Genomic DNA, 10,551 nt, shown 5'->3' with positions numbered 1-10,551 from the left:
TACCTAGCAAAGCCCTAGACAGGCTTTAGTATGTGCAGAATTCAGCTGCCAGTGTGCTCACCCGCACCAAGCCCTGGCAACACATCACTCCCACCCTTGTCCACCTTCACTGGCTCCCGGTCAAATCCCGCATTTCCTATAAAATCCTCCTCCTCACCTATAAATCTCTCCATGCCCTTACCCCCCAGTACCTATCAGACCTCCTTAACCCCTATATTCCATCCCAGAATCTGCGATTCACAGACATGGGCTTGCTTTCCATCCCCCTGACCAGCCTGCGGACTTTTGGGGATAGAGCCTTAAGTGGCAGCCCCCACCTTTAGGAACTCTACTCCAGCAGAGATCCGCAACGCTGCTTCTTTGGACAATTTTAAAAGACTACTGAAAATCTACCTTTTTACTAAGACCTATGGTCTTGATCTTTTTTTTTATTATTATTATTATCTAGTGTAAAGCATTCTTGGGTTCCTTGAAAGGCAGTATACAAAACAAAGTTGTTGTTGTCGTTGTTTGTTTTTTAATTTTATTTCTTGTGCTGATGTTTAGGACTGGTTATATTTGTGCTTGGACGGGATATATATATATAGGGCATTTTCGCTTTGACAGTGACATTAGAGAGAAGAGGGGAAAGGCAGGAGAGAGAGAGGGGATGACATGCAGCAAACTGCCCGGGCTAGATTTGAACCCAGGCCACTGCAGTAAGGACTCAGCCTTGATACATGGTAAGTGCTCTACCAGGTGAGCCACCAGGGTGCTCCGGGCTATTAATTTTTGCCCGAGCATTTTAGGGGATAGCAAACTGATTATTTCCTTAGGCAGCGAGCCTTTGTGAGAATCAGCGCAGCACTGTATGCCTTCTCTTTCCCTTCAGCCGAGGATATTTGCAGGGGTTTGTATTTGTTGCAGGTATGAGCTGTGTATCATAGCAGGCTGTCATCACACTGTTTCACAGACCCTGTCAGTTTGGGCAGTTTACTCATTCTGCTTCTCTTCATAATGGTTCAGCACAGTCAAGTAGAAGTGAAAGCAAGGAGGGAGGAGTGCTTCTGTTACTTGAGTAAGTTTACAAGCAAACAAGTCTTTGTGTTTGTCAATGTTCACGGGCCTATTTGATGCAGTTCCCTGTATGATAAGGACTATCAGCAAATACAGATGGGGCCCATGTGGCTTGTTACATGAAGCTCTCATACTTTTTTAGGGTTCGCAATAGAGACCAGTGGTGTCTGTCAGTCTTCTTCCTCTCTTGCTCTTCTCCTGTCGGGGTGAGAGAGGCAGGCCAACAGGGTGTGGCTGGTGTCGTCTCTGTTGTGATTGGCTGGAGGCCCAGGCGGGCGCTATCTCCCGCGGAGCATGTTATATTCCCGCCCCTGATAGCGCTTGGCACACAGAAATGGTTCTGCCTACTTCTGATTACATCACTTCCAGAAAAGAGTGCCATGTCTGTTTGCCTTCTCTCATCATTGTGAGCAGCCAGGTATTGTTTTTGCAAAGGAAGTTCTTCTCTCTGTGAAGGTGGCTAACTGCAACAGACTGCGCTACTCCTAACTGCTTGCCTTCAGAGTTTTAGACTGTCAAGACTGTTTGTGTTTGGTGTTTTTTTTTGTTTTTTGTTTGTTAATAAGGGCAGTCTGAGGGCCACACATACAGGCCCTGGTGGTGAGTGACCATTTAGCTGCCGTCTGTAGGCAGGATCCCAACTCTCTATTGTTCCATGTCTCTGTCTGTTTCTCTGTAAATGGAGATGAGGGAGACATGTAGTTTACATGGGAGGATGGTACGCCACATGCTGCTGGATTGCACAGTGGAATGAGAGACAGAGAGAGCCTGGTGAAATATGAAGTTTCTGAAGACCCTGGTCCCAGCTGTCATCTCAGGGGAGGGTCCAGTTGAGCATGGGAGAGCATTGCCACGGGAGACTGGCCCTCGGCTGCTTCGCATGAAGCGGCTTGGCCTGCTGGCCATGGGGCAGACCATCGAGGAGGATGCAGTAGACCAGCCCGCTAGCACTGCTAGGCCTGCCCGCTCCAGCCGGACCCACTTTAAAGGTACTAATAACATAGCGATGCGGGAATCATTTTTGTTGGCCTTTTATGTTTACCTCAGTATAACAAAGAACTTGCAGTTTGCTACTATATCTGCTGGTCTGAATTTCCAGCTGACCTTCACAGAGGCTTTTCATATATGTTCTTGGCCCAGGATTACATTTAACCCAAGGTGAACACTTAACCTTAGGTTAGTTTAACCCATCCTCCTATACACTATTCACCCATGACTTGTTTTACCTCAGGGTTCAGCAGCTTACATTGTGGCTTTGTTAACCCTTGGTTAAAGGTTGATTGCAACTCTTAAGGAATGTTCCATAATAGTGCGGTACATATCCAGGTCTGTTCTTGAGGTAGGCAGTTGTCTCCATTTCAGAATTTCCAGTGGTTCATTAAACAATGTAGCCAGTTCTCCTTTAAAAGAAAACACACAGGTGCTTATTTAACTTTTTACAGCTTGTCTGACTATAAGAATCATGGTTAAAGACTTAAAATATTTTCATTATATTTCTTTCTTTCTTTTTTTTTGATCCCCCCCCCCTCTTTTTTTTTCTCCCCAATTGTATCTGGCCAATTACCCCACTCTTCCAAGCTGTCCTGTTGCTGCTGAACCCCCTCTGCCAATCTGGGAAGTGCTGCAGACTTACCGCATGTCTCATCCGATACATGTGGAGTCGCCAGCCGCTTCTTTTCACCTGACAGTGAGGAGTTTCGCCAGGGGGATGTAGCGCGTGGGAAGATCACGCTATTCCCCCCAGTTCCCCCCCCAACAAGTGCCCCCCCCCAACAAGTGCCCCGACCGACCAGACGAGGTGCAAGTACAGCAACCAGGACACATACCCACATCCAGTTTCCCGCCTGCAGACATGGCCAGTTGTGTCTGTCGGGACGCCTGACCAAACCAGAGGTAACACAGGGATTCGAACTGACGATCCCCGTGTTGGTAGGCAATGGAATAGACCGCTATGCTACCCGAATGCCCTATTTTCTTTATATTTAATGTTCAATGAATCTTCTGATTAAATGGTCAATCTCCCAATCTTTTTATGGAATAACACTAATATGCAGCAGTGTAATTAGGGAAAGTTATTGTTCTTCATATTGATCTTATCTGGGTGACCCACCTAGGTAAATGAAGCACCCAGGCAAAATATTGCTTTTATATATAGATTTCGAGGTCTATGATGCTCAAAGCTGATGTATCTGGTAAGTGTAGTTGATCTACGCCTATAATGCACCGAATGGTCTTAAACAATCTATGCACTCAAGTATATGTATTGGCATTGCGGACATACTGAATATATAGGTTAAAGTGCACAAAAAAGAAAACTTCCAATCAGGAGGAACACTTAAACTTAAAATGATTGGACCATACAGATGTAATGCAACTTTCACTATGAACACTGATTCTGTTTTTCACTGGTAACATATTTTCCCCAAAAAATAATCCTTAAAACCTTTACTAGGCTTATTTTGGAGCAGGGCCAGCTAACTGTATGGTAATTGAGTGGATGACCTACTTTGAAAAGGCTTGTATGAAGCATTCATTAGGCTAAGGTTGACGAACATGTTAGCCAAGGGTTAAGTCAAAGAATGTGGAATGTAAAACCCTGAGCAGTGCTCAATTCAGTGCAACACTGATCTTGAACCCCCAGCTCCTCCAATGTTGTCAGGCACACACCCTCTTTCATGCTGACACTATTGTCACACTATTGTCATAGGCATAGGGTTTGGAATAATATATTAAATGTTTTTTGTTCATCAATCATTTTAAAAGTTAACAATATTGGAAGCAATATTTTCCTTTGCAATTAAAATGTGTGTGTGTGTGTGTGTGTGTGTGTGTGTGTGTGTGTGTGTGTGTGTGTGTGGCATGTAGAAATGCAGCTTTACCATTTAGTTCTTCAAATCATAGGGGGCGTCTGGGTAGTGTAGTGGTCTATTCTATTGCCTACCAACATGGGGATCGCCGGTTTGAATCCCCGTGTTACCTCCGGCTTGGCCGAGTGCCCCTACAGACACAATTGGCTGTGTCTGCAGGTGGGAATTGCTATATGGATGTGTGTCCTGGTCGCTGCACTAGCGCCTCCTCTGGCCGGTCGGAATGCCTGTTCGGGGGGGGGTACTGGGGGGAAAAGCGTGATTTCCCCCCCACGCGCTACGTCCCACTGGCGAAACTCCTCACTGTCAGGTAAAAAGAAGCGGCTGGTGACTCCACATGTATCGGAGGAGGCATGTGGCGGTCTGCAGCCCTCCCCGGATCGGCAGAGGGGGACAGCAACAACCGGGACAGCTCAGAAGAGTGGGGTAATTGGTCGGGTACAACTGGGGGGAAAAGGAGGGGGGGTTTTCAAATCATCAATACTAATTCTCAAGAATGTTAATCATGGTCCTAATATGTAGGGAATTTATCATGATTTATCATTATTGACTTCTCATAATCATGCAGCTCTGGTTTATGATGTGAATTCCTCTGTGAAAATTTGGAGGCTGGCATGTAATGCATAATTTGCCGAGGGGTGAGACTTTGTTTAAGCACAACTCCAAAAATGTGCATGACCAGCTCTTATTAGGATTAAAAACAAACCAAAGATAATTTTTTTAAGGATTCACACAGCCAGATTTTGAGGATTATGTGTACATCTTCAAGTGCTATATTTACCTAATATATACATATATATATAAATACATATATACATATACATACATACATACATACATACATACATACATATATATATGCATACATATATACATACATATATACATATACATACATACATACATATATATACATATACATACATATATATATAAAAGATGCATAATGTACTTATGGCATGTTGAATATGAAATTTAGTCGGCCCAGTATTGGAATCAACCTTGACCAACCCCAATGGCGACTTAGATTTTAGGACATGGTTACTGTTGGGTCCCCCTTTGTCTGAACATTTAGTAGTTGGTTACAATTTCAGTCGAAGTCTGTGTGTATGTGTGTGTGTGTGTGTGTGTGTGTGTGTGTGTGTGTGTGTGTGCGCACATGTAGGCCAGTCTGTTTGCATTAGTGGCAGGGTGATGATTTCTCTCTCAGCATGGTTTTGTGTGAAGCACTGCCTGTCACAACATGCTTATTCTGTTTGCTCATGGCTAAAACGTGGCTGAACGCTCTCTGGTCTTCTACTAACCCATGCTTTAAGGGCAGGGCCTGGCTACCCTATCTGCCACCAGCTAAAACGGTATCAGATTAGATCCTCAACAGGGAAGTGACCGATTTTAGAACCTTGTTCTTGGACCTTTGACAGGAAAAAAAAATGTATTTTTGTTATAGCTTGCTTGGTCAGTGTGCACGTTTGAAGAGCTATGCAAATGTTTTTACTTTTAAAAAACATTTGAGTGGGGTGGCCCTCTTTAGATCATATTAGACCAAGTTGAGTGCAGCAAAATTTTGTACTTGTTTGTGGTCATGTTGAGGTAGCAACCTGTCCTCTGCCCCAGGACATTCCTGTGTGGAGCAAATGAGGATATCCAGGTTAACACCCCTAACCCATTTTCCCCTTCCACAGAGAATAGTTATAAGAATCACCCACAAATTATTACTCTTTTTTTCTTCCTTTCTTTTCAACTAGGAAACCTCCACTTTATTAGAAAAATCTACTTTGCAGATCCTGGTGGTGGTAGGGATCCTGAGGGTGAGTTGTGAAGGATAGATGTGACTGTATATGTATATTAAGTTTTGCAAAAATGTTTAAAAATATAATAAAGATAAGGATAGGTTTGGAGATGGGATTAAGGATATGGATTAAGCCACACAGGTCTAGATTGAGAATCATCAGTCCCGTGTTTATTACAGAGCAGAGTGCCACTCCCTTCTGTTGTCTCAGTGGCATGGCCTGAGTTGGCTTTTTAAGTGGTGCTGCTCCTTGCTGTCTGTCATTTGTCATCTCAGGCACACAATGATGTCACCTTTACCTTGCTGGATATAGAGCTGAATTTTAGGGAAGGGTTTGATTAAGGACAAGTATTTGGATAAAGGGTGCTACAGATTTCCTGTTAGCAGTTGGGGTGTGTTTTGTACATGTGACAGCATGGGTGTGTGCTGGTGGGATGTACTCCTCTAATGAAAGATGTATATGTAATTTTTGCCTGAACAGTTTGCAGGGTGTGTTTCCAGACAGCTTGAACGAATGCCATTCTTCAGGCTCCTTAGATAGTTATTAGCTGGTACTGCACATTCAAAGGATGGTCAAAGGAAACCCATAATGGAGCGGCCTGGCACAGACTTTGCACTTAGTGGGGAAAACTGCCATAGCTGGGGAGACAAATGCTATGAATAATCATTAGTGCTCTTTCACCATCACATGCTACTCCACAGTGCGCAATCTGAAGCCAGCTCCTTTTAAAGATGGGGTATGAGGAATGGGCTGACATTTCTGTACCTGTGTTAAGATGAGTTTTAATTCTAATTTGGCCGTTGTGCTCAGCTGTGCTACTCTGTGGTTCCATTGAGATGATGCATGGCTGACCTCACTGAGTGACTCACCTCAAATGTCTCAATGCTCAGGATTTGGTAGGCAAATCTCTTCAGAGTTGCTCCAGTCACACTTAGACTATATAGTGCTGAGGAGAAAAGAAATGCATTTGAAGGTATTGGTAAGAATACAGTGAAAATGAGTCATTAGTGATGGGGCGGGGCAGTAATTCAATGTTATCATTTATTGTCTTTCCATGGTATTGTATCGGAATGAATCTCGGGATGTTGTCATATAGTGATACACAATGTCTTTGTCTAAATGAGTGATAGCAAGAATACTGCGGAAAATTTCTCACTAAATTGAGGTTTGAATTATTCATTCATCCATCCATTATCCAGACCACTTATCCTGCTCTCAGGGTCACAGGGATGCTGGAGCCTATCCCAGCAGTCATTGGGCTCAGGCAGGGAGACACCCTGGACATACCACCAAGTCGTCACAGGGCCGGTTTGAATTATTTGAGGGACTATTATTTGAAAGCTTGGTTTGGTTTGATATTATAATTAACATTACCAAACAGTGGCAGCACGGTGGCGCAGTGGTTAGCACGGTCGCCTCACAGCAACAAGGTCCTGGGTTCGAGCCTCAGGGTAGTCTAACCTTGGGGGTCGTCCTGGGTCGTCCTCTGTGTGGAGTTTGCATGTTCTCCCCATGTCTGCGTGGGCTTCCTCCGGGTGCTCCGGTTTCCTCCCACAGTCCAAAGACATGTAGGTCAAGTGAATCGGCCATACTAAATTGCCTCTAGGTGTGAATGTGTGTGTCGGCCCTGTGATGGTTTGGCGGCCTGTTCAGGGTGTCTCCCGGCCTGCCGCCCAATGACTACTGGGATAAGCTCCAGCATCCCTGTAACGCTGAGTAAGGATAAGCACTTTGGGTAATGAATGAATTAATTACAAAAAGTTCAATCTGATGAACCTCATTTGGATTCTTGAATTTATTATTTTTTGCGTAAGTAAACTGATATCGTGATATACGTATTGGTGAAGTGTAGGATTATCGTGATAATATTTTCCATGTCACCCACTCCCAGCACTAATTAGTGAAGTAGTACCTTAATTACTTAAATCTACATATGACCACATTGGAGCTCCAATTAGCAGTTAGCCTATTGTTAAAGGAGAAATCTAGCCCAGTTTAGTTTTACCCATAGCCTTGATGTAGGTAGGCCAACTTGTGCTTTTTGTTCGAATATTCTGATTGGGGAAAGATATTGATTAATTGGTCTTGACTCATGGGAGTGAAGGAAAATGAGGACCTATGCACATTAAGAGAGCTTTGTTGCATACTTGGACTACTGGATGACTGCCTTTGGTATAATGGTGTGTCCTCTGAAGCCCAGGCAACCACTAGGGAGGTCAGGGATTGAATTACAGCTCCTATCGATTATTATTCCTCATTCTCCCCCTCAGCGAAGCAGGACAGGAAATGTATCCTCCACTCTGCCGGCTCCAGGGAGGAACAGCTCCCCAATAATGTTTGCAGTCAGGATGGCTAGCTGTCACTCATTGTGTTCTTTGTGTTCTTTGTCTATGGAGTTTCCTAAACTTGCCTTACTTCTGCATTTACAGTGAAGATTATTCGATCACTAGGCTCTTCTTTCCAGGAAGTCTGTTAGTAATGACTTTAGGTCTTAGCTCTAATTCAGCTCTGATGGAGAACCTGTAGGTCTAATGTGTGCAGATATGATCCTGTTGTTGATTATTTTGCATTCCACGAGGAATGACAGCGGTTTGCACAAAATGTCTTCAGAGGTCTGCATTATTGTATGACAACCAGTGTGTTGATACTGTTGATAGTCTGAGAACTCAAGCCCTGATATGGGTTTTTGTAGTTAGTGTGTGCACATTAGACTTTCGACAATACTGCTTTTTACTTTTATTCAAAAGCTGTGATTTCCAGACCCTCAGCTGTAGCCTACATTGAAATAGTGCAAGCCAGAATTTGACACAAAGCATGTGTTTGTGTTGGGTTTGTTTGCAACGAGCTCTGTCTGGTTTTGCATAACTTGTGTTGTGAAGGGCTGTCATGTGACAAAGGAGAGGTGGAGAGTGAGAAAGAGACTAAGAGTCAAAGCTGTAGTGTGGAAGACAAAGAGTGATTGTCTGTGGCAGTCTTATCTGTTCTTCTCAGCATATTTTGTTAACAAACTTAATCTTGAGCTTGACCACCAATTAGTTGATGTCATGTGGATGTTTTTGAAGTCTGTGTCAGGAGGGAAGAGTGCAAGTAGAGACAGACTCAAGTTCAGATTACACACAAACACACGTTCCCACAGTGGGCTTTTTGTAACCAAGGGAGTGTGTGTGAGTATGTGTGTAGTTCTCTGTGTTTAAGTGTCTGGTGGCTTTCGGACATAACCTATGATGTAATCCCTATGACTCCAACGGGTGTGTTGAGTTTGTTCATCCAAATAAATTGGGTGTCATGCCATGCTCTTCTTCTTGGGCTGCCAGAGGGCATAGCTATAAAGTGGCAGGTTTCTGTGCTCCAGGTACTGGTCAAGTCAAAATACCTTATGATGGGCAAAAGTTTTGTCAGTACAGCTGGTATGTTAGACTTCATTTTTTTGGGTAGAACATTTATTCTGAGGAATATAATTTCCTGTTTCAAGTTTAGAAATGGAAGTAATGAATGAAGTTTGAATTGCGCCATTGGTTTTACTCTTTTAGTGTGTATTCACAGCCTACACTCTTTTATTCTTTTTTTTTCTTGCCCTCCTTTGCTCTTTCTCTCTTCTACTGCAGTCAGGGATGACGCATCATTATTGCTGTAGAGCTTACAGGAAGTGTAGTTTTGATAGCCCAGTGGACAGGCAGCACAGTAGCTGCTCTGACATGCATTTGCATCACTGAACCACAGCCAGTGAACACTCGCAGCATTTTGATGACATCACCCCCCAACCCAACAACACACACACACACACACACACACACACACACACACACACACACACACACACACACTTCCCTATTTACTGTTGATGTGAGCTCTCTCTCTCTCTCTCTCTCTCTCAGAAAAAAGCACAGCATCAGTAAACGAATGAGAGCTTGTCGGGAAAGGGAGGGGCTATCCGTGGGCAAATGAAGAGAGAGAGAGAGAGAAACGGGAAGAGAGCTTGATGGGGGAGAGAATAGCTGACAGCACTAGCAGGCTAGGACTCTCTCACACACGCACACACACACACATACACACACATACACACAGGGAGAGAAGAGGGAATTTTGCTGTGCATTGTTGAGACTTCTCTCATGTGCTCCTCGGCGACTGCTCCGCTCCCACCAAAAGGAAAACTTTTCCCGCGGCATTCACCCTCAGCTCTCTGGATATTGCTGCACTAGGATGAAGATGCGGGACTCTGTGGACTGGCAAGTGGGCAGCAGGCGCCAGGGTGGAATACTTGTCTAGCCAGGCCGTGTTCCATGTCACTGTCCACCCATTGTGGTTTTACTCTCCATTGAAGCAGGCAGCAGTAGCAACATACTGGCCTCTCTCCTCACGGCTGCTTTAACTGGCTGTGCTGTTCAGGATGTCACCCTTAACCAGTGCCTGTGGAGGTTAGAACTTGGCTCCAGTTAGGGGGAGAAGAGCTGCAAGCGTGCGGCGCATAGAGTGCGTGTGTTTCTCGGAGGGTACAGAGAGGTGTGTGTTTTCTGGGAGTGTGGAGAGTTCGGGTTTTTTGAATCTAAAGCGGGGAATTGGGCTGTGAAATTAGTGCCTTTTGCAAAGCCTTACTCCTGAGTGGCGTCATGCTGAGCCTGCAGGATTCAGTCTTCTTTGAGATCAGCATCAAGTCTCTGCTCAAGTCCTGGAGTGGCAGCTGTGAGTACCCTGCTAGGCTCACACACATATATAGTGTTTACATACCACACTCAGCCAACACACTTATCAGCTACACAAAGCCAGCAGGCCCTGTGCACTATCGTACATGCTCGCATGCAATCCAAGCATGAAGATTTCCGATCTCCTCACAGCACAAT

General features: G+C 44.5%; 1 protein-coding gene across 4 annotated transcripts in view; it reads left to right on the top strand.

Moving 5' to 3' along the window:
* The first annotated feature begins 657 nt into the window (after nt 1-657).
* Nucleotides 658-10,551, top strand: part of fryl (furry homolog, like) — an 82,474-nt gene continuing 72,580 nt past the window's right edge. Inside the window, exons 1-3 of one of the 4 annotated variants that reach the window (XM_056277718.1) lie at nt 658-722; nt 1,742-2,045; nt 5,669-5,731. In XM_056277718.1, the coding sequence (XP_056133693.1) occupies nt 1,835-2,045; nt 5,669-5,731 (274 nt within the window). In that variant the 5' untranslated portion in view covers nt 658-722; nt 1,742-1,834. Of the gene's footprint in view, nt 723-1,566; nt 2,046-5,668; nt 5,732-9,727; nt 10,394-10,551 lie in introns of those variants that run through there. The other 3 variants (XM_056277721.1, XM_056277719.1, XM_056277720.1) reach the window with 3 other exon arrangements.

Source organism: Lampris incognitus, chromosome 3 (assembly GCF_029633865.1).
Source record: "Lampris incognitus isolate fLamInc1 chromosome 3, fLamInc1.hap2, whole genome shotgun sequence".
NCBI classification, from domain to species: domain Eukaryota; kingdom Metazoa; phylum Chordata; class Actinopteri; order Lampriformes; family Lampridae; genus Lampris; species Lampris incognitus.
This window is presented reverse-complemented; position numbering and strand designations above follow the sequence as displayed.